The sequence below is a fragment of the Jaculus jaculus genome, chromosome 9 (genome assembly GCF_020740685.1).
Source record: "Jaculus jaculus isolate mJacJac1 chromosome 9, mJacJac1.mat.Y.cur, whole genome shotgun sequence".
Classification (NCBI taxonomy): Eukaryota; Metazoa; Chordata; class Mammalia; order Rodentia; family Dipodidae; genus Jaculus; species Jaculus jaculus.
This window is the reverse complement of record NC_059110.1, coordinates 79,370,067-79,397,364: the sequence shown is the minus strand read 5'-3', so window position 1 is coordinate 79,397,364 and position 27,298 is coordinate 79,370,067. Positions and strand designations below refer to the sequence as shown.

Genomic DNA, 27,298 nt, shown 5'->3' with positions numbered 1-27,298 from the left:
ACCATTTGGTTTGCTTTCCAGAGGAGCCCAGAGAATGACCTGATGTGTCCAAGGGATCTAAGTAGTAAGTGGCAGAGGTGAATCCCAACCCTGCATCCTAGTCAGCTCAGCTGCCATAGCAAAACACCACAGACTGGGTGGTGTGGGCAGAGGCTTTTGCAGCACATACTTAGGCTTCATAGCCCTGCAAGCTAGATGTCCAAGGTCAAAGTGCCTGCTGATTCACTGTCTGGTAAAGCCCTCCTCCTGGCTTGCAGATGGCATCTTGTGACCACATGACAGTCCCAAAGCTCTGTGTCTCTCATCAGAACACTAATACCATCACAAGAGCCCTACCCTTATCCAAATTATATTCCAAAGGACTCATCTCCAAGTACAGTTGCATTAAGGACTAGGCTGTCAACATATGAATTGGTGGGGAAGGTTTACAAATATTTAGTCTGTATCATCCAGGTTTCTTGGTTCTGAGTCAGACTGGCTCGTTCCCCACAGTTGCTTTCTCCATGGAGTCAGTCTGCTGACTTCAGTTCCCAAAGTTTTACTGTGTGTCTGGCCCTGGCTGGTAGGGTTTGCATTCCTGTGCTTGAAATGTGGACTACAGTGTGGCCCACGGAGGATGAATGACAGAGACTTGGTTCTGGGGTACATAGTATCCGTCGAGTCAGAAATAAAGCTCTGTAAGGTAGGGTGCTAGTGAGGTGAGGTGCTGCGGGGCCAGCAGCTGCTGCTTTTGCTTCTGCCCCACTGTCTCTAAAGCAGCTGGAGCTGACTGGTGACCTGACCTAGCTTCTGGTCCTCCCCTTTCCCTTAGGCCAATCCCCAGCAGCCATCCCCAGTCCCCAGTAGGGATGCAGGGACAATGGCAAGACATGAACCTCTCTGTAGTCAGGCAGCCTTAGCTCCTCTGGCTATGATATCCCTGTGACCCTGAGCAAGCTGCATACCTTGTCTTCAGAGCTCAGTTTTCTTATCGTAGAGACAGGGTCTTCCTCTTTCATAGGATCATTGTAAAGACAAGATGGGAGGTGGAGAGATAGATGACTTGGTGGTTAAGTCACTTGCCTGTAAAGACAAAGGACCCAGGTTCGATTCGCCAGGACCCACATAAGCCAGATGCACAAGGTGGCGCATGCATCTAGAGCTCATTTGTAGTGGGTGGAGGCCCTGGAGTACCCATTATCTCCCCCCCACACCGTCTCTATCTCCCTCTCTCTTTCTTCCTCTCCTTCTCTTTCTCTCTTTCAAAGAAATAGTCATTTTAAAAAAGACAAGGGGGGCAAGTCATGGCACTCAATTGTATCAGTAGCCCAAGAACAGAAACCTTACTTTATGTTTTTTAGACAGGGTCTCACTGTGTATCTTAGACTAGACTAGAATTCTATGTAGTCCAGGCTGGCCTTGAATTCATGATCTTCCTGCCTCAACCTTCCCAGAGCTGGAATTTCAGAGAGATTCCAGCATAACCAACTAGAAATTCTTTTAGTTAGGATAATTCTTGATCTTTGTACCCCACCCACTCTAAAAATTTAATTTCTTACTGTTCTGGAAAAGACACCATGAGACATAGATTACCTGGGGAAGCTTGAGCCCCTCCCCCCCCCACTGTGTGTGGTCTGATTCCATGACAAACCTCGCAGCATGAGTTGTGGGTTCTAATTACGTACACACTCAGAAAGCACCACATGCATCTGTCGTGTGCCATATTTACACAGCACAGGGGAACCAAGCTTTGCAGCAGCTTCATCTAGTCACTGGGCCCACAACCATGCACACACTCACTATTGGTCCCCAAGACTCTTGTTCCTAGGAGATCTTTGTAGGGTCCCAGGTGGCAGGCAATGGAACCCCTGGTTGTTTCTCCATCCTTATCACGGAATATCCATAGGTGAGAGACAAGGTCTTGTGCTCTTGGGTCATCTGGACAGAGATGCAGTGTGTGGGTTTCCCACAGCCTTTGATCCTGCTGTGTCACATTGGCCAGGGACCTGTAGACCCATTCCATCCACCACATCCCGCCGTTCCAAAGGAATATCCCAGAGATCAAGAAACTCACAGCACACCAAGGAGACAAGTTCACACGACAGGCCACAGTTGTCTTAATTTGGTATGTTTCCAAGGAAACATTGCTGAGAAAAAGGCAGGCACAGGGTCACTATGTATGTCCCAGGCAAACCTAAGACTCTGCAGAGCCCAGCTGTATAGGAATTCTTTTTTTGTTTGTTTGTTTTGTTTTGTTTTGTTTTTCCAGGTAGGGTCTCACTAGCTCAGGCTGACCTGGAATTCACTCTGTAGTCTCAGGGTGGTCTTGAACTCACAGCATTCCTCCTACCTCTGTCTCCCAAGTGCTGGGATTAAAGGTGTGCGCCACCATGCCCAGCTTTAGGAATTCTTCCTACAAGGCCCCCAAAGGGTCTTGCTCCATAAGGATATAGGCACACTAGCCCTGGGCAGTGGGAGGTAAAAATCTGGCTGCAACCCTCTCCTGAGCAGGCCCCAAAGGGCCAGCCACCCCTGACTCTAACCCTTCTCTACCTACCCTAGAATGGCCAGACTTCGTGAACAGCTACGCCTCGTGGTGGTCCTCACACGTCCTGGACTGGCTCAAGTACGGGAAGCGGCTGCTGGTCGTGCACTACGAGGAGCTGCGGCGCAGCCTGGTGCCCACGCTGCGGGAGATGGTGGCCTTCCTCAACGTGTCTGTGAGTGAGGAGCGGCTACTCTGCGTGGAGAACAACAAGGAGGGCAGCTTTCGGCGGCGTGGCCGGCAGCCTCACGACCCTGAGCCCTTCACCCCTGAGATGAAGGACTTGATCAATGGCTACATCCGGACAGTGGACCAGGCCCTGCGTGACCACAATTGGGCTGGGCTCCCCAGGGAGTATGTGCCCAGATGATAGACCCTGGTCTGGCTGCCTGCCTGCCCCAGCTAAGATTGCCACAACATGGGGCTACACACTGCTATGATGCACTAGCCTGTGGGCCCCCGGGACGCATAGCTCCTGGCACACAGCAGGGGCTCTGCTCAGGTGGAGGGAGACAACAGACACATGTCACAGGCCAGACATAAATGGATGTGCTCCTAGTCAGACCCTCACACATCCCCAGACACACTTAGTCATTCCTCTGTGCTCACAGTGTCCATTTTGGTGTGCCTAAACCACCTGAGCAGGGGTGCCAGACAGACACAAGTATCAAGATGTCCTCAGATGCCGGCTGACTGCCTCACATATGCACACATGTCCTGGCTCTGTGAAGCTGTGGACTTCCTGCACCCAACCTCAGCATAGGTTTGCTTGCTGGGGTCTTTGGCTCTGGAATGCCAGGCTGGACTGGCAAACACGCTCCAAGCAGCAGGACTGTGGGGATGGAGGTGGGCAGACAGACAGTTGCTGATGGGCATAAGGCCCTGACTGCGTGTCTGACAACCTATAAATGTGTGCCATGACCACCTGGCACTGCAGATGCTGTGGCCTTGCCTCTCTCTTCTCCGTGGACAAGAGCTGGCAGCACTGTGGCAGCATGGCCCAGCAGTATACACACTGACCTCAGGATGGCTACTCTACTTTGCATAGCCATGTGATCCCTTCTAAATCATGACATCAGGGCTGCTTGCTTCCTCCTCAGACTGGGAAGCTGGGGAGTCACACCCTGTCCCAGAAACAAGAGTGCGAGGACCAGGGGATGGGGTGGGAGCTGAGCCTTGGGGGGAGCTCTGGACCTGAGGGAGTCCATATGCCAACAGGAGGGAGTCCAATAGGTCTGGAGACCCTAGAGGAGTGTGTCTTCAGGGCCACTGGGACTGATTGTCTCACACATTGTGGCTCCTATTCTGTAGGGTCCCACACTGGGGTCTTAAAGTCCTATGTAAGCCAAGAGCAGCCCTTGCGAGATAGATGGAGAAAGGTTGGGAGCTTAGGGTCATTCTTAACTACCTAGCAATCTCAAGGCCAGCCTGGACTACATGAGACCCTGTCTCAAAATAAACAAGTGCTACATGATCTTTCAGGGAAGATGCTGTAGTAGAACCACATTTCCCCTGTGCCCTGGTAACAGAGCTCTCTCTCCTTGACACTGTTTATTCACTCCAGCTCTCTGCCTGTGGCACACCATTTCTGCAAGCCAACAGTGTTCCCAGTTCTTGGTCTATTTTCTCCACCAAAGCGGAAGAGCACTAAGTCAAGTCATACACTGAGCCAGTGACCCACCTGTGTGCTGGCCACAGGGAGAAGGTAGATGTGACGGGCCCCTCTTGTTTCCTGCCCTGTCCATCTCTCTAGCTAGCAGGGATGAGGAACTGGCTGACCCAGTGGGTGCAGGAAACAAGTCGCAGAGGAATTTGTGTGCTGTGGAGTCTCCACGGGGCTGAGCCCCATGTCCAGGGTCCAAGGGGAGTGCCTCACAGCAGCAGGAGACGGTCGGGAGGACTCTGAACCACCCCTGCAGCAGATAGGGGAGGGTAGTTGGGCAGAGGACAGCGTGAGTGGAGACTCCGGCTGCAGCAACCTGGTGTGTGGGGGTAGCAGGCGAAGAGCCCTGAGCTCAGCATGGATGTGTCTGTGCAGTGGGAAAAGGGTTTGGCTGGCTTAGGACACAGCTGGGACACAAAGGGACTCTCCTAATAGCCACATAGTGCTCTGCCCAGGCCTGCCATCTAGGATCAGGAGAGCTGCTGGTGCTAATGGCCTTCTTGGGTCACCCTGTGCTCCATGTCATGGCTCAGAGACCTGAAGGTCCATGTGGAGTGGGTGTAGTCTGGAGGTAAGGTCCAGGAGTAGAAGGTGGGGTGGTGATCAGATTGTGCACTAGTCCTTAATCTTGGAAGCACCTCTGTGGCTTCTCTAAGTGGGGTGACCCTGACAGACCTGGGGACCTGCCTTGGAATGGCCATTGGGGAGACACCTCAGCCTGAGGCAAGTTGCATGGGAGAAGGAAGCAGGGTGAGAAGTTTGGGAGGAGGGTCGTGGGCAGGCCCTGAACCTTTTTTCTCTGATCAGACCATGGGGGCTAGAGTTCCACTGCACTCTAGGAGCACAGGAGGAGAGTGGGATCTGGGGTCCTTGTAGCTGCCTCCCCCAGTCACTGGGGTGGGATGGAGCATTTTCCCCTAGGGTCCCTTCATTCCTACCAAGCCTGCTCTTGACCCTCCCTCAGCCTCACTCAGTCCAGTGTGAAGCAGGAAAGGCCAGGGTCGTTGTCAATGTTTATGGGCTCAGGATAGCCCCCATGGTTCATTCTGAAGTGTTTGAGACCTCACAGGAGTTTCTACACTGTCCTGGAGGGGAGCCAGGGGCAGGTACACTTGTATCCCAGAGCAAACCCAGTCTTTCAACAGGCAGCAGGCGTGGCATCTGACTAGAAAGCAAGGAGGCTGGCCTCTAATGTTCCACAGCTCTCTCCTGGCCAGGCAGGGGACCCCTGGAGGAGGACACAGAAGTCATGGAGGTGGAGATGAGCAGGTTGTGGAGGCAGAACTGTACCAGTCTGCTCTACTGCTCTCTATTGCAGTCTACCACCAGGCATGTAACCCTGGACGACTTCCACCTCAGGAGTCTTGGGAGGGCAGCAGATTCCCTGGGTAATCAGCTGATACATCTACTGCCTACAGATGTGCACTGGCCATTACTTTCAGGTGGAGTGCCACCAGCTCACATGACCTGTGCAAACAAGGAAATGAAAGGGCCCTGCGGCAGCAGCTGATCCTCAGCGGGCTTTATTCCAGGCCTGCCTTGTGGTGAGGATAGAGCTATCTGTCCTTCTGGAAAGTCCCCTGGACTCCTATAGAGCTGTCAGCTTCTCAGTAAAGAAAATACTGCCCCAACCGACCAGCCAAATTGTAATGGCCAATCTGTCTGGAAGTCAGGCGGGTGACAAATGCGTCAGGACCCAAATTAGAACAGAACCACAGAATCCCTAACAGTGTACGATTCCAACTTTAATAATAAGGCCATGAAGCGACACGAACCTGTGTTTAAAACATGTAGTTTTCATGGATTTTTATCTCCTGTTGTGGATCAATTTAGAAAAACCAAAATATATAATTTAAAAAAACTAAAACACATTCTGATAATCTCAGTGCTGTGTAAATGAGAGAGAAGAATAGACCAGCTTCCAAGCCCTGGGAAAAAAGCAGCTTAATTATATGAGCATCTTATTATGAAGCTTCTTGGAGCTAAAATTAGATTTTGAGTGCATGAATATGTGATAATGTTTGCACATCAGAATGCAATTTTTTCCTCTTAAAAGTAGCAACAGATCTGTGGTTCTTCAGGGCCCCCAAGAGCAGATGGAGGAAGTACTGAAGTTGTTCCTTGTGGCTATAAGAGGCCTTGCGGTCAAGGTTGGCTTGGCTTCGACCTGGAATCTTAGAGGTGTTTGAAATCCAAGGCTTCCAGAGCAGTTGGCGGGGGCTGCAGAGAAGTCACTGGGTCTGTGGTGTCATGGCCCATCACTCAGGACTGGATGTGCCGACCTGCACCACGTGGGGTGCTGAGAATGGTGGAGAATGTGGCGCGAGGTAGGTCCCGGCTCTGCTGTCACCACGAACAAGGCCTTTTCCCTCTCTGGTTATAACCATCCCTCCACAAACGAGGGATGTAGTAAATGTTGGGTACAACCCCAACATCTCTTCCCATGTCATTCCCCAGAACCTCTTATTGCTTCTGAGTAACCTGGCGCTCACCAGAGAAGGAACACAGGACCTGGGCTAAGCCAACTCATGCGGGGCTCCTTCCCGGTCAGGTAGTGCCGAGGGAAGGACCAGGCCTGCTGGTTCCTCCCAAGGGGTTGAAAAGGATGATGAACGTCGGATGACTCAGACCTCTCCTGGCCCCCGGAGAAAAACCACACTGAGTCGGGAGTCTTTTCCACGCAGGAACTCGTAGAAACAACTCTCTTTATTACTCTGAGCAGTTGCTTATATCATGTTGGGGACGAAGGCAGGGATTTTAGGATGGGGGTAGAGGTAAGGGCCAATAGCAAACTTTAACTTTTACAATTTAACTTTTACAAAACTTTAACTTTTTACAATTAACATGCGGAGGTGGCAGGCCAGAAGCCATTAGGCGTCTTGCTGAGTCCTAGCTGGCCAGAGACAGGTCGCCAAACTTTAGCTAGACTCAGGAAGTTCCACTAGGCCTCACGCCTGGGCCTTTCAGAGCCCAACAAACTCACATTCCACCTCTGGCTTAGTGACTGATTACATGATCATGTGAGCTATGTCCATTGACTTTTGGGGGAATGCTGAGTAGCGCTTCTTAACAACCTTCAGTAGATGTGCAAGAGGAAATGGGTAACTGTGGGTTCAGAGTAGCAGTCCTGATGCTACACAGGGAACACAGCAGGGTATTGCTGGGCGCAGTGGCAGCTGGACATGATGGTGCATGCCTTTAATCCCAGCACTTGGGAGGCAAAGGCCATGAGTTCAAGGCCACCCTGAGACTACATAGTGAATTCCAAGTCAGCCTGGGCTAGAGTGAGACTCTACCTCAAAAAAAAAAAAAAAAAAAAAACTTTAAAAAACATTGAGTGGCAGGTGGAAACCAGATCCTTGGTGATTCATTTAAGGACAAGGAAATGCCTTGCCTGAAAGGAGGGGTCCTGCCTCAGGCCCCTTTTTGACAGGAGCCAATAGAATCTTTGTTTTTCAAATTGGGTTGAGTTGGAGCCCAGAGCATTTGAACAAGAAGGCTTGGATGGAAAAGCCAAGGGCCCCTGTCTCTGCCATCAGCAGGAGCTGTTCAGATTGGGAGCTATTCCTCCTCAATGGGCTCAATGGGGAAGTGTGACTGTTAACCACAACAAATAACATGTTTAAATCAGCATGTGGGATCACCCAGATACCCTTAGAAAATAATTCTTCCTGGATGCTCAGCCCAAACCAATGTCCCAGTTACTCCTTGTCAACCCTGTGCTATCACTAGAACCTGGTTATGGTCTCCGCCTGACAGTTGAGAGGACTAGAATACCATCGCTAACTGCTGCAAAAGTAGGGCCTTTTTGTATTCACCATGATCCTTCTTTGTGGAAAAAATCATGTGGTGCTGGAAGGGAGCCTCCCCTCAAGAAATCACAACAGTGACAGAAGGTAGACAGTGAACTGCCCTCTGAAGGTTTGCATATCAATCATATAGTTTGATCTTACCAAATAGAGTGTGCAAGTTTGAGGCAATTCAGAACTGGTTCCACTGCAGATGTGAGGCAAGACCTTCCCTGGTCTACTCTGTGTAACTTCATTGTTACCGGAAGTTAAAGGGACAAAAGAATCAACATGTTGTCCCCAGCTTTGAGCTCTCCTTGGAATGGATGCATATCATGGACTATGCTAGGTCAGAGGTCTGAATGATATATAGAGAAAGGAAAGATTCCCTAGAGAACAATGTTACTATGTCTGTTCATAATTCCCCATTTTTGTGGCTGAAGATAAGTTTCTCAGGTCCCTCCTGAGGATGACTACTGTGCAGAAATGTGGAAGCCTAGGACCTGCATGGTAAATATGAACAGATCTCCCATAAATTAAAACCACGGTGTGCCTATAAAATGAGGGATCTTGGTTTCAAACAATAACAGCAAAAATCCCAACTGATGATATACACATAGCATGAGCCAAGTGAAGTAACCTTCCAAGGTGTCATTGGTACTTGAGACATTTTCTAATCTGGGTTCAGTTATCAATGGTGACAAAGCCACAGTTTGAAGATGTGGGTCATGGGGTTCCATGGACATCAACCCACATGTATCTGAGGGAATGAACATTATTATTTCCATATGAGGAGAAAATCTAGTTTCTGACACTGAGTTGGCCAAAGTTCAGCCCCTTTATTTTACAGATAAGAAAAAGAGGCTCAGAATAGGTGCTATATGATGTCAGGATATGAGAACACAGGGTGCAGCAAGGACTGGAAGATGTCTTTTCACTCTCTCTGATCATGTCCATACTGCGTCCCTGAAACTCCAAGAAATTCATGGAAATGGAACATACACACACATTCAGCTCATTGGGACGTGACCATTTCATTGCTGATTCTTTGCCAACATTTTTTGGGTGGGCACCTGAGTTCCTTCTTACAAGCCACTTATCAAGCACCCCCAGTTCTTAAAAATCTTCTCAGAGGAAAAATTTCTTTCTGAACAAGGGAGGTCAAAGAAATGAGCCATAACTTGCTATATTAGTCAGCTTCCCATTGCTGTGACAAAGTACCCAAGGTAACAAACTTTGAAAGAGAAAAAGATTTCTTTGGCTTAGAGTTTTATGAATCTCAGTCCATGGCCAGATGGCCCCACTGCTTTTGGGCTGGTGGTGGAACAATACATTATGGTGGAACATGAGGCAGAAGAGCCTTGACCTCATGGACAGGGGCAAAGCAGGGAAAGATGAAGTACTTATGGGCCCAATTTCCCCTTAAAGGGCATACCCCCCAAAACCAGAAGACTTTACACTAGGTTCCATTCCTTAAGGCTTTCATCACCTCTCAACAGTGCAATGGGCTGGGTACAAATTCTTTATTTCATGGCTCTTTGGGACACAGTTATCCAAAATATATCAATTTCCAGAGATAGGATCCCAGAGTTTTCATCTGGAGTCGCAGACATTCCAGACAACCGAAAGGCCAGGTTATTCCACAATATTAGTGGCAAGCATTTTCAGTGGGCCTCATCCCAGCAGTATAATATATACATGTGCATGCAGGTGTGAGCCCCGGCTCTGAATGAATGACATGCCAGTCATCTTTGACACTGCAAGTGACAAGAGCCAAGTCACTGAGGCTTTGTTGTCAACTCACCTGCTCACTCTACAGCAAGTAACCAGAGCTGCCATCTTAGATGACTCAGAACTTCACTCCCACTTTAGAAAGTGGGGTACCTGTCTATTGTGTGCTGTAGGTGGCTCAGGAGAGCACAGCACAGGTATTTCCCCAACCCTGGCCATCCATGGATACCACGGGACTCAGGCATTGGTACTGCATCAGAATCACCTGTGCTTATTCGTGTTCTTTTGCTCCAGAACTGATTATCACAGGCTGAACAGCTTAAAACAGCACATTTTCCATCTCGTGGTTTCTGTAGGTCCTGGTCTGGGCATGACTTAACTGGATTCTCTGCTTTAACATTTCACCACACTGCAGTCAAGGAACTAGCTACACTGGCCTTTCTTTGGGAGTCTTGACAAGGAAAGACCCACTACTAAACTCACTAAAAGGTGGCACACTAACTCACATGAGGTTGTAAGACAGAGCCTTGGTCTCCTACAGGTCACTCACCACTCCTTGACAAGTGGGTCTCTCATAAGGCCATGTTCCATAGGATTTGAACCTTTAAGGCCATCCTGAAAATGAAAGCCTACAGATGCCAAATAATAATGGGAATGGCATCTTCTTACCTTTGCCATATCCACTGGTCAGAAGCAAGTCACAGGTCCCACCCAAGGAGATGACAAAACCATGAACACCAGAAGGTGGAGACCATTGAGTCAATATGCAACAATACCAGTAAAGAAGGAGTCCAGCAATCAGGACCACTGACCACTGGCTTTTACTGATTGTGGTGGTTATGTTGAAGTAATATCCAAGAGGATATTCCCAGCATTAACAGAGCCCACCACTGAGAAGCAAAAGGAGAATTCTCCAAGTCATAGAGGCCAACTCTGCTTTTAAAATAAAATTTATGCTTCTCAGCCTATAGTGGCCTCTTTTGATGTCTGAATTTATCTGTTTAATTTTAGTTCATATTGTGTGTGTGTGTGTGTGTGTGTGTGTGTGTGTGTATGTATGTTCATGTGTATGCTTGTGTGTGTGTGTTCATGTGTGTGAGTGTGGGTACACACACCATGGTACACATGTGAAGGTCAAAGGACAACTTGGGCTGTCAGTCTTAGCCTTCCCCTTTGTTTAAGGCAAAGCCTCACATTGTTCAGAATTGCATCTAGCAGGCTAGCTGGCCCACAAGCTTCTGGCAGATTCTCTTGGCTCTGCCTCCCTTCTTGCTATGGATGCTGGAGTTAGAGACTCCCACTACAGTGTCCAGCTTCACGCGGATTCTGGGAATCTGAACTCAGGTACTCACGCTTGCCTGGCAAGTTATTTATCCACTGAGCCATCTCCCCAGCCCCATAGGGCATTACTACTTTGTACTTCTTTTGGGGGGCGTGCATGTTCATACTCAGACGTGTGAGTGTGAGCGCTTGTGCTGCTGCACACATGTGGAGGTCAGAGGACCACTTTTGGTATTAGTCGTCACCTTGCAGGTTCTCTTGGCAGGGTCTCCTGTTGTTCACTGATGCATTTGCCAGGCTGGCTGGCTGCCTATGAACGTCTGGAAAATTCTGTCTCCACCTCCCTTCTCACCCTGGGCATGCTGGGATTGCAGACTGAAGGTCTTAAGTTCAGGTGCTCACGCTTGCATGGCAAGTGCTTCATCTCCCCATCCCAGTTATTGCTTTGAGTGTTGTCAACTCTGTCCTTGACTCTGGTTCTGGCATTTCTCTAAACTAATGTTGGAATACAAGAACCTATTTCCACATCTCACTTCTTTTCCACATTCCCCACTTCTTCATCCCATTGTGCCAGGCTTTGGAAGAATTCTTCACTTTGAGAGTCAGATATTATAATTTACTCTCCATGGTGTGCAACCCACCTGTTCATTTTGTTTTTACTCCTGAAACTACTAGTTGAATTTTATATCAACTTGAACTTGTTTCATAGAAACAACACCTTTTCATATCCCTATAAACACAGTTAATATGCTGATATTAATGTCCTGCACTGCTTACTCTATTAACTTGGCTTCTTTAGGTGTGTTACTATTTGCTGATATTTTTGGTGGGGGGCTGGACATGGTGGCATATGCCTTTACATGAGAGAGAGAAGGGGGGAGAGAATTGGTACACCAGAGCCTCCAGCCACTGCAATGGAACTCCAGATGCATGCACCCCCTTTTGTACATGCATGACCTTGTGCATGCATCACCTTGTGCATCTGGCTAGTGTGGGATCTGGGGAGTTAGACATGAGTCCTTAGGCCTTCCAGCAAGCACGTTAACCACTAAGCAATCTTTCCAGTCTCATTTGTTGCTTTTTGCACGTATATGTGTGTGCATGTGTATGTGTGTATGTGGGCATGGGTGCATGTGGAGGCCAGGGACTGTTGCCAAACCTGGAGCTCACCCATTTACTAGCTTGCCAGTAAACCATAGGAATCCTCCTGTCTCCATCTCCCCAGCATTTAAGTTGTAGGCATATGCCACCACACTTGGCTTTCTGTGAGTGCTGGAGATCTAAACTCAGGTCCTTGTGTCTGTGTGGCAAGCACTTTACCCACTGAGCCATCTGCCAGGCCCTCCTTTGTTGGTTTTATTGTCTCATGGATTCGATTTTTATCTAAATGTTGGTGACTATGTGTTCATAAAAGGAGAAGCTTGTGCAGAGTCACCTTCCTGCCTGTTCTAAAGGTGACGTACTAACTAATGACTGTTGGTCATCCTGGGTCACTTCTTGATCCCCAGTTCCACCAGCTCTTGGTAGGAAGCACTTATACTTCCTAAGCATAGTTCCCAACTACATCCTGACACTGGCACCCTTCTGAGCTTCCATCTACTCTCTGCCCAGTGTTTGCTCAGTTTGGGGCCCAATCCAGTGCCCCTTTGTATTTTCAAGCACATTTAATTATGGGAATGAAGCAAGTGCTTGCTTAGCCCACCATTTCATGAAAGAGAGATCCTTGGTGGTTAATAGATAACCTGATCATAAACATCAAGACTTAGAAGTTGTTGGGTAACTGAGAGCATCTCACGAATGCTGACTTGCATGGAAAATCTGGGTTCCCATTTGCTCACTATATGGCCTAGAGCCAGTGTCTTTTCTCTGGATCTCAGTTTCTTCATTTAAAAAACAATTCAAACCGGGCGTGGTGGCACACACCTTTAATCCCAGCACTTGGGAGGCAGAGGTAGGAGGATCTCTGTGAATTCAAAGCCACCCTGAGACTACATAGTGAATTCCAGGTCAGCCTGAGCTAGAGTGAGACCCTGCCTCAAAAAACAAAAGGCCCAAAATGAGGTCTGGGGAAGGGACTGAGTAAAGGAAAGGTGGAGGGACAGCTAATCAAAATCTAAGAGGATATAAATAAAACATATGTAATCCTACATTTTTGGACAATGGAACACTCAGGAGCTGTAGATTGTTGCTAGAAAGTTTTCAGTACCAGGGATGGGATATCTTCCAGTGAGTTGTTGGCCAGGAAGATCCCTGATGCCCCCAAAACATTATAGGCCATTGCCAAGGCCCTTGATTTCCCACCAGGAATAGATGGTAAGACCCTATTGCTGAAGACTCCATATAGTTTGGCTGCAAGGCCACTGAGAAATCTTGCTGGAACTGAGCTGATAACCTCCTCCATGTAGACCAGCTGACAGAAAGCTGGAAGAAGCCATTCTGCAGACAGTTCAATGGGAGAAAGAGAAATCACCAGTGAAGATACTCATCAGTGGACACTGCAAGCCTTATAATTGGCCAGCCAGGCCAAATGAGCCAGCAGGTGCAATAGTGGCATGTCTGTTATGGGGGAAACCAACTGCCCTCTAATTGTACTGGAGGCCCGCTCCATGGGAAGGGAATACATCCCTGATACTGAAAACTTAAAATAGGGTAGTCATAAGCCCTAGGGGTGTAACATCTGCTGTTGTCTGGCCAAATGTGTATACTATGCTTATCAAACTGCCCAGTAAGCACTTCTGTTAATGCTCACACCCTTATATTAATGCTACTCTCATTTTTGGTAGAGATTCTTCTCTTTTCAGATGGCAGTGACCTTGGGAAGACTGAGAAGGAATCATGGTGATGGAAAGAAATGACCACAGTGCTCAGTACTGCAATATCTGTATCACACTTTCCAAGGCTCAGGGTCTAATGCAGAAGAAGTGGTAGAAAGAATGTAAGAGCCAAAGGAAGGGCAGGACTCCATACAACATGCTCCCTCCTGACACAAAATGGCCTGGATATCCATGGCCTCACAGTGCCTGATACTACCTGCATAAGATCATCATAAGAGGAAGAAAAGATCAAGACATCAAAAGTAAAAGAGATACTGATTGAGATGAGGATGGAGTATGATGGAGAGTAGAGTTTCAAAGGGGTAAGTGGGAGAAGGGAGGGTATCACCATGGGGTATTTTTTATAATCATGGAAGTTGTTAATAAAAAATTAAAAAATAAATAAAAGAAAAAAATTCAAAGTTGAACTGTCTAATCCTTATCTACCTTGGGCATTCTAAAATTTTTATTAATAAGCCCACATAATAATCTGAAAAATGAGGGCTGGAGAAATGGCTTAGTGGTTAAGGCACTTGCCTGCAAAGCCAAAGGACCCAGGTTCAATTTCCCAGGACTCACCTAAGCAGATGCACAAAGTGCTGCATGCATCTGAAGTTTGCAGTGGCCCTGGCATGCCCATTCTCTCTTTCTCTCTCTTTTTCTCTGTATCTGCTTCTCTCTCAAATGAATAAATAAAATTTTTAAAAAAATGATTTCTGTAACCTGCTCAAAACACAAGTCCTAGCCATGACATCAGAGTAGACAAATGTGGGACTCCCAAAGAATGTTTTCCCCATTTTGAGCAGCTCTTCCTGAGTGGACAATGTCCTTGGAAAAAACTAAAATTCTCTGATAATTTTTGTTTCTTCCTCCCATCGTTTGTGGTCTCTTTAATTCAATAAACAATTTTCTGACATTTTTTACACATATTAGAAACTATATTTGCACATTTAATTCAGTGGACTTTAAAGGGACAGTACATTATTTTGAATTGATCTTTGTAATCTCAGCCATTAGCACTAAACCTGGTATACAGAAGATCCAAGAGATAGGGAAATGGAAAGAGGAATAGATACAAATCCTAAGTCACCTAGTTTAAAAAAATTTTTTTTAAAAGATAATAATAATGTCACCCTGGGAAATAATGGCTTGCTTTTGCTGTTTCGGAGATATTGCTGAAGACAGTTGGCAAATTTTGCTACTTGCTCTTTATTGAATGGCTTGGGGACTGAACTGAACTGAATTCCCACTGCTCACTGCTGCCGGTGTAAAGGGGAAGAACTATGGCTGCCACATTCTGCTGGCGAGCTTTTTTGAGCATTCATGCCAGCTCCTGGCCAACCATCTTTTTCTATCTCTTGGAAAATAGAAGGATACGAATGGGCAGAATGTCTGTCAAAGTTTCTGTTTGCGGATATTCAGGCAATCGAATGGCGCAATCCCCACCGAGGCCCGCATCAGAACCCCTATTGTTCTTATTTGCCTTGGGACATGTGGGGAACAGCAGCTTCTTGAGCCTGGTTCTGCGGCTCCTTAAGTAACACCAGTCATCAAGTTCCTCTCTTCTATGTTTAGGCTCCAAGGTGAAACGCAAAGACCCTGGTCCATAGTAGACACCGAATCAGGCTTCTCAGTCATGGGATGAGGCCAGGGTGAGCATGGAGGGTCCACCGAGGACTCATCCTGGGTCCCCTCCAGAAAACATCTCAAGGTCTCAAGCCCGCTGCTAGTTTCCTATTGCTGTAACTAGTTTGTCCTAAGACTTAGCAGCAACTTAAAAAGAAATATTGACGAATAGAGAGTTTCTGTAAGCTGGGAACTTACACACAGTATAGTAGTGTCCTCTGTCTCAGGGACTTTCATGAGGCCACAAAACTGGGCTGAGCTGCAGCCTCATCTGAAGGCTCCACTCTGGGAGACTCCCTTCCAAGCTCACGTGACAAAGTTGCAGGATTCAATTTCTTGAGGGCTATGGGACTGAGGACCTCAGTCTCATGTTGGCTGTTAGAGGCCACCTTTGGTTTAATCTTCTCCATGGGTCACATTACACATGGCAAGTTGCTTTTTCAGAGTGACCAAGTGAGAAGAGGTAGAGAGTGAAGAAGAGAGAAGTCACCATCTTCATAACCTAATCTTCGAAGTGACATCACACTGCTTTTATCGCATTGTGTTTGCCTAAAGTTGGTCCCCCAGCCTAGGCCATCCAGGGGAGAAGGGCACACAAGCATGATTCCTCAGGGTCAGAGGACATCAGGTCCTGCTGCGCGCCCAGTGAAGACCTCCAATACTGGAGTCACAGCCACCCAATGCTTCTTGCACTGGGCTTGCCCCATCTAGCCGCAGCATGCTAGCAAAGATTCTCCAGACACAAAGGCTGGCGGGGTTCCTGCTTACCATTGTTGGGGTGAGTGCTCATTTCCTGCAGTTGACGCTCTGACAATTGCAGCCATGACTTATTTATACCAAAGAAACCAGTTCTGATTTCCACATTCAGCCTGTCAGGGAACAGCAAGGTAGAAACATCCTAAACAAACACCCTTCTAGGATGGCCCACTCAATGGCCCACTCATGAAACCTATTCCTAATGTAATCCATTTTATATAATTCCCTTTTATGCCCAGCTTCCCCTATTCCATGGCCACATTAACCTCCATCAGATAATTAAGGGCTTGGCTTACCATGAAAGACCTTAAATGTCACCTTTCTGCCACCCAATACATCTTTAAATGACACAGACGCTAATGAGATGTTCAAATATAGAAAACTGGATGACTTCTTACTTTTGTCATGACATTTATTCAGCTAGAGTAACCGGTCCACACCACTACATTACTTATCATTTCTACCTGACCTTGAGTGGTAGAGTGTAATCTTTAAGGAAACTATCCATTTAATCTCCTTCGCCTTATTAGCATTTAATTACTATGACAAATTTCCAGATGTACAAAGGATGTTAGGATTATAATTCAATTTTCCCCTCAAATGGCCCAGTAGTCAAGGGCGGCAGGGCCATTTCTGGCACTGTTGAGTTCTGATCAGGGCAGTGACCTGAACCTGGTACTGTCTTCTGCTCCTTTCAGCACCGAGGGAGCTTATTCCAACCTTTCTTCCATAGGGAACAGCAGAGCCCTCTGCCAGGACTCCAATCTCTTCCCTCCTCTGTCAGCGAGCTGAATTTGGTAATGTATCTTAGGGTTCTGAACTATATGAGGGATGGAACTAGAAAGAAGACATTTCCAGCAGAGGATGCCAGCCAAAACCCCTTAGGCCTGCAAGCTACACTGGCCAGTGGACTGCCATATGCAAATGTATGCAGATTTTCAACTTCTGAAGAATAACATGTAAATAAACCAGAGACACCTTCACCTGCTCTCAGTCCTTGAAAAAATAATTCTGCTCTTTCATTAAAGTTACTCTCCCATTCCCCACAGAAATTCCCTGTGGTGATGTCTCTTGCTTGCCCTAAGCATAAGTCAACAACAAGCCTCTCTTAGGATCACAAGCCCAGGGAGGCTGAGAATAAAGCAACTCCAGGGGAGTTGTGAAAATCACCCCATCAGTGGTCTTAGGGACTTGGGCTCTAGATATGACTGTGTATGGACTGGCTCTGTCTTTGAAAGTAAAGTCCCTTTCCAGAGGACTGTCATTCAAACATGGTGGTAAGCTAATGTCTAATTTGACCTATGACCTTGTCTCCTTGGCCAGAGTTCCTGGTACCATTGGACCTATCACCTATAATGAAACTATCTGATTCTATCCTTTGGTGACTTAGAGTTCAACTTAATAGACCCTGGCTTGTTTTCTTGGTATGTAAAGTGAATGTGTGGGGCCCATGGCCTTCTCACATAAGCATTCGTGGTCTCTTGTAGAGCAAATGTATCACAGTCTTGACAGAATGAGATAGTATTTGTTAATATTAATGCTAAAATGACAACCCAAACCCAGGGCAAACACTGTATACCTGATTGAATCAATTTTCTCATTTATCCATGTTGTTTTCTGGTCCCTTTTCATGCTAATTTAACTTTATTTAGATGACCTAAAATAACTCATAGACTTTGGGGACTTTGTTGTCGTTTTTTAAGACAGAGTCTTGCTGGCCTTGAACTCATGGCAATCCTTCTGCCTCAGTCTCCAAATGCACAGATTACAGGCATGAGTCACTACATCCAGCTATTCATAGGCTTTTATTCCTTTTTCTTTAATATTATGTCATGAATATTCTTATTTTTGATAGACTTTTTAACATCTTATTTTCCTCCAATTTCCTTTTTCCACTCTCCTATCCAACCCCCTGATAAAGTGGGCCAAGGAAACATTCACTCCACTGTCTACACTCAGGTAGACATGTAACACATATGTGGATATGAGGAATGGGTCTTTATATCTTCATCTCTCTAGTTATAAATACAGATATAAGAACTTAGGGGGTCATCATTTCTTTTTTGTTAAAAAATGAGTATACAATGCACAGAGTTAAACAATTGCTTCTGAATGATGCACTGTATTCATTCCTTTAGAAGGTAGCATAATGTTCTGCAGAAGGGATTTCCAAAATGAACAGATACACCTCACTGGCACAAGGGAAAACATATTCAAATGTCTATCTCTATTTCTATCTTGACTCTTTAAAATTTCTACTTTGTGTGTCTATCCTACACTTAGCTATTCATACATGCAAATAAATATCTGTTTTGGAGGTGCACACTATCATTAAGTGAACAATCCAAAGTGCTTGAGACCACTAGTCTGCAGAATCAGGGGACAATTGATCCACCCATGTCCCTCTTGAGGGGAAGGCTGCTCCTTGGTGAGGAAACAAGAATCATTACAAACAAGACCTCAGCAAGCATCAGTCCTCATGGAGGCTTGTGTACTAGTGTTTTTCACCTTTAGGACAGAGTCCCCAGAGTAAAACTGCGGATTCAAAGGGCATGTGCGGTTTTCATGCTCTTCGATATGAGTGGCCTGTTCTACAAAGCACAGCGATGGGAATCTGAATTCCACCGAAGTGGAATGCTTATCCCCCTGCACCAAGTAATTCCTCTTCTCAGCTCTGGCCCAACCAGTGGGAGTGTTGAGAAATGCCACCTTGCTTAAGAGAATCTTTAAAAGCAGCCTCATATATGAGAAAGGGCACTGGGCAAATGACTTCCAAAAGCTTTCTAGCTCTTTTGTCTATGATTCTTTCATTACCTGTTTTCAGAGCTCACCTGTTAGCAGGTAAGTGTGAAGTCCCTCTTGGCCAGCTGTGAATCCCAGAGATGTGTTTGGAAAATTGCCAGAAACTGACAAATCAAGGGCTAGAGAGAAATTGAATGTGGTCCAGAAGATCACCTTGCCAATGCTGCTCAGCTTGTAAAATCCATTGGGGCCAAATCCCTGCCATTTCTTCTAGCACCAATAATAAAAGCAAGGTGTAATATTTCTAGGATGAGCATATTCATAGTAAATATTCTAAGATCAATGGCTACAAAAGATGCATTTTCCTCAGAGGCTCACTTCTCAAATGGCTTTGTATTAAAAGTGCTATCTCAATAAATATTCATGGCGAAATTCATTGATGTGTTTTACTATTTAGAGCTAACATTTCAAAGGTCCCAGGAAGGGAAAAAGAGATGCAGAATACATTTCTTAGCCCCTTAGGAGAAGTGCTAAAAAATACACATTATGCTTTTGTTTCCTCTCGCTATAAACCCTTCAAGGCTACAGTGCACACTCACATTTCCCCACTCTTCTCTAGTTCGTTCTGGAGTTGACCATGCCTTGTCAGAGCATAGCTGGGGGGTAAGGACACAAGAGGTTAGAAGGCCTCTGTGACAAGCCCTTGCAAAGCCTCCAAAGCTGCTTATAACAGCTGCCATTAATGAGCCCTTTGAATCTTCCCATGAATCTCTCCCATAGTCCTTCCTATAGCTCTGTGAATTTGTCACCATAATTAGGTTCATTTTACAGATAGAGAAATTAAGCTTCAGAAAAGCTAAACTATTTGTCCCAAAATCATACAAATAGCTAAGTGGGTAGAAAGAGGATTAAGACTTGGACCCACTGGCTCTGACTTCCTTTGTGGTTAGACCCTATCTGCTTCAGTTTCCCATCTGCAATTTCCTCAGGTCTCTGGGAGCCCAGCAGGGCTATGAAGATAGGAGAAAGCTTGCTGTGGTGCTAAATGCATGTTCTTTTCATGGTCACTGTAAGCGCAAGTTGGCGGCTCACTGTGAACATGAAATGTCCCACAGCCCCTGTGACATCATTCTTTTTGGCCTTTTCACCTGTGGCAGAAAGCAAACACATAGAGCCAAAGAAGTGAAAAACTATCCACTTATCCCTGCCAATATTTCCCAGACTTGAGTAAATCTATTTATGTTTACAATGACACATTTCACCCTTGACAATGACAAGATCCAATTATTTCCTTTCTTAAGATGTTGGAACCGCTTCCATGGCCTGTGGAATAAAACCCAGAGGCCCCATTTGGCTTGGCACTCGAGGCCCTCTACAGCCCATCCACAGAATCCTCCTTTTCATGGCTCTAATCTTCCTTGTATGCTGTAGCCAGCCTAGATGATGGCTCTTCCATCTGTGTGGAATGTCTTTCTTTTAAACCTTTTCTTCACAATTTTTTTATATGTATGTATTATATGTTGATCATAATCCAGTCCCATTACTCTTTTGTCCTTGTTCCACTACTCCCTTCCATTGAACCCCTTCTTCCCAACTAGATTCTTCTTTAAAATTTTATTTATTTTATTATTTTGAAAAAGAGACAGATGGGCTGGAGAGATGGCTTAGCAGTTAAGTGCTTGCCTGTGAAGCTTAAAGACCCCAGTTCGAGGCTTGATTCCCCAGGACCCACGTTAGCCAGATGCACAAGGGGACACATGCATCTGGAGTTCGTTTGCAGTGGCTGGAGGCCCTGGTGTGCCCATTCTCTCTCTCTGTCTCTATCTGCCTCTTCCTCTCTCTGTCTGTCACTCTCAAATAAATAAATAAAAACAAAAAATAAACAAATAAAAAGAAAGAGACAGACAGAGAGAGAGAAAATGGGCATGTCAGGGCCTCCAGCCACTGCAAGCAAACTCCAGATGCACGGGCCACCTTGTGCATATGGCTTTTGTGGGTAACTGGAAATTAAATCTGGTTCCTTAGGCTTAACAGGCAAATACCTTAACCACTAAGCCATCTCTCCAGCCCAACAATGAGTACCATTTTTACTTTCATGTATTTTTCCCTTTACCATCATCCATGAAGGAATCAACATTGTGCAGTTAACAACAGTTGCTGTGAAGTTATGAATGCAATGGCCACATCACATCTGAAATATAGTATTCCAAAGTACTCCACCCCATCCTTTATCTCTTACATTCTTCCCATTCCCTCTGAGCCTTGGAGGTTCCCAGAGCCTTGGGGGGCCAAATGGAGATGTCTCATTTAGTGCTGAGCACTTAATGGCAACTTATTCTCAGCACTTTGATGAGTTTTTAGGCACCCCAGTATTTATAGACAATTGCCAAAGGAAGCTTCTCTGACAAAAGGAGAGGAAAGCACTAATCTATGGGCATAAACATAAATATTTAGAGGGCAATTTGATGGGTACAACATATCTATTTAGTCAAACAATAGTAGTAACATCCCTTCTAGGGCCCTTGACCTTCCCAACCATATATTTGTGACTAGGTTTTCAATACCAGGCATAAATTTCCTCCTGTGGAGCAGGTCTCAAATTTAATCAGAAAGCATCTGGTTACCCCTTTTACAGGAATGCCACAATTGCACCAGTGGCACATCTTGCCTGGTTGGTCAGTTGTGTAACTTGCAGAATACTGTCAAGGAAACCATTGACGACTTTCACCCCCAGTAGCCTGCATCTATTCAAATCTTAAACATTCTTCAAGGCCCAACTTGAATGGATCTGCCCCACACCCGCCAGGAAAACTGAGGGGTAAGTCCTCTGGCATCCCCGAAATTCATTCCATCATTTAAAAGCTTCTGTGTGAAAAGGAAAAAACTCAGTAGCAGAGGCCAGTAAGTTAAAAAGGAGATATAAAAGGAAGAGAAAGGAAGGGAGGAGGGTACCTAATAGGTTGGTATTGTATATATGTAAGTAGAAGAATAGATTAACGGGAGTGAAAAGGCCCAAAGTGAGGTCAGGGGAAGGAATTGAGTAAAGGAAAGGTGGAGGGAGGGCTAATCAAAATCTAAGAGGATGCAAATATAATATGGAATCTTCGGGTTTCAGACAATGGAACACTCAGGAGACATAGATCGTTGTTATAAAATTTTCAGTGCCAGGGATGGGATACCTCCAGTGAGTTGTTGGCCAGGGAGGTCCCTGATGCCCCCAAAACATTATAGGCCATTGCCAAGGCCCTTGGTTTCCCACCAGAAATAGATGGTAAGACCCTATTGCTGAAGACTCCACATACTTGGGCTGCAAGGCCACAAAGAAATACTGCTGGAACTGAACTGATAACTTCCTCCATGTAGACCAGCTGACAGAAAACTAGAAGAAGCCATTCTACATGTAGTTCAATGGAAGAAAGAGATACCACCAGTGAAGATACTCAACAGTGGACGCTGCAAGCCTTATAATTGGCCAGCCAGCCCAGATGAGCCAACGGGTGCTATAGTGGCATGTCTGTCATGGTGGAAACCAACTGCCCTCCAACTGGACTGGAGACCCACTCAATGGGTGGGGGGGGAACACATCCCTGATACTGAAAACTTAAAACAGGGGTAGTCATGAGCCCTAGGGGTGTAACATCTGCTGATGTCTGGAAAAATGTATATACTATGCTTATCAAACTACCCAGTAAGCAGTTCTCTTGATATTTATACCCTTATATTAATGCTACTCTCACTTTGGGTAGAGAATCTTCTCTTTTCAGATGGCAGTGACTTTGGGATGACTCAGAAGATATCATAGTGCTGGAAAGAAGTGACTGGAGTACTGAGTAACATCTCGATCACACCTTCCAAGGCTCAGGGTCTAATGCGGAAGAGGTGGCGAAAAGAATGTAAGAGCCAAAGAAAGGGAAGGACTCTTTACAATGTGCTCCCTCCAGACATAAAATGGCCTGGATATCCATGCCTTCATAGTGCCTGACACTACCTACACAAGACCATCATAAGAGGAGGAAAAGATCATGACATCAAAATAAAAGAGAGACTGAGATGGGGAGGGGATATGATGGAGAATGGAATTTCAAAGGGGAAAGTAGGGGGGTGAGGGAGGGTATTACCATGGGATATTTTTTGTAATCATGGAAAATGTTAATAAAAATTGAGAAAAAAAATTATTTTACTATTTGTTTGACAGAAAAAGAGGGAGAGAGAGAGAGGTACAGAAAGAGAATGGGTGCACCAGGGCCTCCAGCCACTGCAAACAAACTCCAGACACGTGTGCCCCCTTGAGCATCTGGTTAACATGGGTCCTGGGGAATAGAACCTGGTTCCTTTGGCTTTGTAGGCAACAGCCTTAACAGCAAAGCCATCCCTCCAGCCCTCATTCCATTACTTTGTCTCTATGATTGCTTCTTCAGATCTGCCTTAACAATCGCCATGACTGTGAGCTCCTGGAGGAAGGACACATACTGTTTACTCATTTCTACAGGTCACTTAGCTCAGAGTAGTAGTAATAGTGACAGCATCAACTGTAATAATAATAGCTAACACGTATGGATGGGGTATAATGTGATTTCATCAATCCTAGCACCATTTTATGAGCCAGATATATTGACTCTCATTTAACTGATAAGGAATGGGGGTTTCTAGAAGCTCTGTGAAAAATGGCAGATCTTGCACTAACCACTCTGAACACTGGCTTCATTTGGTGCCATTAAATGTCTGATGAATAAACAAACATATTAACAATCAAATAAATAATAAAAAGTCACACCAATAGAGAAACTGTCCACTCCATTGACTACAATATGGAATTTTCTAGAATCCAAGCAATGGCAGGGAGAGAACCTGCTCTGATTAGTTGTGGTTGCCCTTGTCCCACTTAAGAAAAATCTTATCAACACACTTAGTATAAAAGTCACATCCAAAGATGTCATTCCAAACACACTCTCAAGGGATGTGGAGAGAGATTTCTTATCCTTTTGGAACCAGAATAAATTGTTTACTCTCAGATACACAGGACCTTAGGACTGTGTCCAGGCCAGCAGTGTGGGTGACCTGGGCTCATTTGCACTGTGTACATAATCTTCCAGGGAAAACTCTAATCCCAAGGCTTCTCCACACTGTCAGAGATCAGTACAGACAGGAGGTTTTGGAGAATGAAAGGAAGCTAGTGGGGTGCAGGGGACAAGAGAAAGCGTGGATGGCAAGCAGACATCTCTTGGCAGGGTGAATGCCAGGCAGGAGTTATGGGAACCACCGGTGCTGGTGGAACCAAGGGCACTTGCATAGGATCATGGGATATCAAACTGTAGCCAAGCATGTCCTAAAGAAGCCCATGATGAACACGCTTAGATCAGGAGGAGGCCACAGCCCCCCGACAGAGGCCAGCCCACCTGATGCAGGAAGGAAGGGCCCTGGAGCATGGTCTGTGTGCCATTCTCCCCACTTGCCCTAACAGGAAGAATTCAGGGACTTGGAAAGACAGAGACACTCAGAGGCAGCATGGACATACACACACATACACACAAACATCCTTTCTAAGACACACCCATACATTTGTACTCTTTCACTTAAACACGCATGCATACAATCATCCTTTCTAAGACACACCCATACATTCATACACTTTCACATAGACACTCATGATGCAACATCCTTTCTAAGACACATCCATACATTCATACACTATCACATAGACATGCATGCATACAATCATCCTTTCTAAGACACACCCATACATTCGTACACTTTCACATAGACACACATGCATACAATCATCCTTTCTAAGACACACCCATACATTCATACACTTTCACTTAAACACACATGCATATAAACACCTGATGCACACATAAATATACATTTTTGAGGGGCTAAAGAGATGGCTTAGAGATTAAGGCACTTGCCTATGAAGCCTAAGGACTTAGGCTCATTCCCCAGTACCCACATAAGCCAAGGTAGATCTGGAGTTCATTTGCAGTAGCTGGAGGCCCTGGAATGCCAATTCTCTCTCTCTTTCTCCATCTGCCTTTTTCTCTCTCAAATAAATAAATGATATTTGAAAAAAATAAATCTCTATACCACACACAAACTTATACATACACACACATTTTCATATATATACTCACATATGTATATACACAAGCATATGGACATATGTGCACACACAGGAATACATGTATAGAATTTCTTACACATACATGACCCACTAATACAAGGACCACATATGCACATATATGTTTATACAAACGTAGCATTACACATGCATGAGAACATATACAAACATACAGACATAAGCTCACACGCACTTTCTCACACATATACATACCTCACACATACTCTGAAAGTTTGTCAGGCTTCCAGGTATTTCCAAGCACAGATAAATGGACAGATCTTGTTTCTGGAGCAAAACCAGCAAGTCCTGAAGGCCAGCAAGTGAGGCTCTTCCCTCTGAGCAGCTGCTAATTACCACTGGATCCTGCTGCCTGTCCCTGATGCTTTGCTGGCTTTGCACACAACAGTAAAGTGGATCTTAAGGCCAGTGATCAGTCAGGGGCCAGAGAGCAGTTATATGGCCAAAAGGAAGAAAAGGAACACACACACACACACACACACACACACACACACACACACACACACACATGCTTCATGTGGGAGGTTTCATTTTCAGTTAGGAATATAGAAATAATTCCCTACAGTGTTTTTGGAAACGCATGAAAGCATTTTTTTTTTTCTTTCTGAACATGAGAAGCGGCTTGGAAGGCTGTTAACCAGCTCCCAGAGTGCTTGGGAAATAGGGCCTCTCTCCAAAAAAGCTGAGAAGCAGTGGCAGGGAGGCCTGAAGTCTGCCAGAATCTCAAGGGATAGGACATCCAATCCAACAGACTCCAGCCATCATCACACAGCCATTCATTCATTCATTCATTCACTCACCCAGCCTTTGGTCATTCACTCACATTTATTATCATCTGCTGTGTGTCTGTTTGTGGCCTAGTCTTGAGGTCCAGGTCTTCAGACAGGGCTTCCAGGGGCCTCTCCTGGCTCCCCAGGTGGGGCTTACCCATAAAAGAGTTTCTAATTCAAATGCAAACCATTTGACCAAGGCTTTCAAGTGTGATAGTCCCTTGGTTTGAGAACAATGCAGCCCTTAGCACTGGGCCTGGCCCAGGGTCCAGGCTCCCTGGAAAGACCTGCTGATTCAGGAAAACTGGAACCACCTGTTCAAATGCCCTTGATGGACTCCAGGCCTCCTGTCTTTGAGAGTCTTTCATGATGGAAGCGAGGCTGAACAATTATGTAAGAATGCTTTTCTGCGACAAGTTTATGGGTGTATTCTGAAGGAAGCAAACATATGCCTGTTAAGCATGGGGAGAATTATCAGTGAATGTTTTTAAATGACCAATAAAAATTAAATTATCATTGCTCATTGTTTTTTATGGATCATAATGTCTTTTTTTCTTATGGAAATATCTCTAACAAACTCCCTTCCTAGACGAGGCCACTAATTACATAGTTAGCACACAGTAATCCATGAGAGTAGGTTCTCGCCTGTCATAATTCATCTTCATAAATGTAATTGGCCCAATGAAAGAGACCACAAAATAATTCTGCAAAGAGGAAATAGATTCAATAAAACTTATTCTACTCCTCTTTTCCAAAGTACAAACATAATATAGAAATTTTTTAGAACATAACAATTTTTTTCCAGACTTTTATCCCACTCCGTTTTGTAACAAACTCAACTATTTACTGGTTGATTGAAGATTTGCACTATTCAAATCATTGGCTAAATACTGGAGTCAACCAAAACTAGAAACATTCTCTGCTGTGTGGAACTGGCTATTCAGCGGGGAGGTGCATATAGAAGCAGTGGGCAAAACTCATGGTGAGTCAAGACTGACAGTAAACAATGCTGGGGAAGACTCAGGGAAGGACCAAGAGTTCACAGGAAAGGAGCTGCTGCTGAGGAGCCAGGGAAGCTTCTTGGAAGAAGTACCATCTGAGCTGATGAAGTTGTGAGGGCTGGTGGGGAGGGAAATGGCTATTCCGAAAGGTAGGATCATTCAGACTAAGACTGTGCTGAGTCCTTGTGAGAGACTCAGATCATTCAAAGCTTTCCACCAGTCACCCAGGAAGGCGGAAGAGATGATGCTATGGCCAACACTGGCTTGAATTTGGGATGGACGGTTTAAAGGTGGCAGTTGGTCCTAATGAGCTCACCATCCCATTCCATCTCACAGCAGGCACTGTTAGCATGAGGATTTTCTGCTTCCAAGACAGAGGCTTTTTGACCGATCAACTGCCAAAATGTTTCTTTTCTCTAGCTCAATCATCAACATTTTCTTCCTTGAAAATATGAATGAGTGTAGAA

The 27,298-nt window shown here is 45.6% G+C and overlaps 1 protein-coding gene across 7 annotated transcripts in view; it reads left to right on the top strand.

Moving 5' to 3' along the window:
- Positions 1–3,998, top strand: part of Wscd1 (WSC domain containing 1) — a 42,979-nt gene extending 38,981 nt beyond the window's left edge. For all 7 annotated transcript variants that reach the window (XM_045159376.1, XM_045159370.1, XM_045159373.1 and 4 more), the window contains one exon: positions 2,542–3,998. In XM_045159376.1, the coding sequence (XP_045015311.1) occupies positions 2,542–2,894 (353 nt within the window). In that variant the 3' untranslated portion in view covers positions 2,895–3,998. The remainder of the gene's footprint in view (positions 1–2,541) is intronic.
- The last annotated feature ends 23,300 nt before the right edge of the window (positions 3,999–27,298 follow it).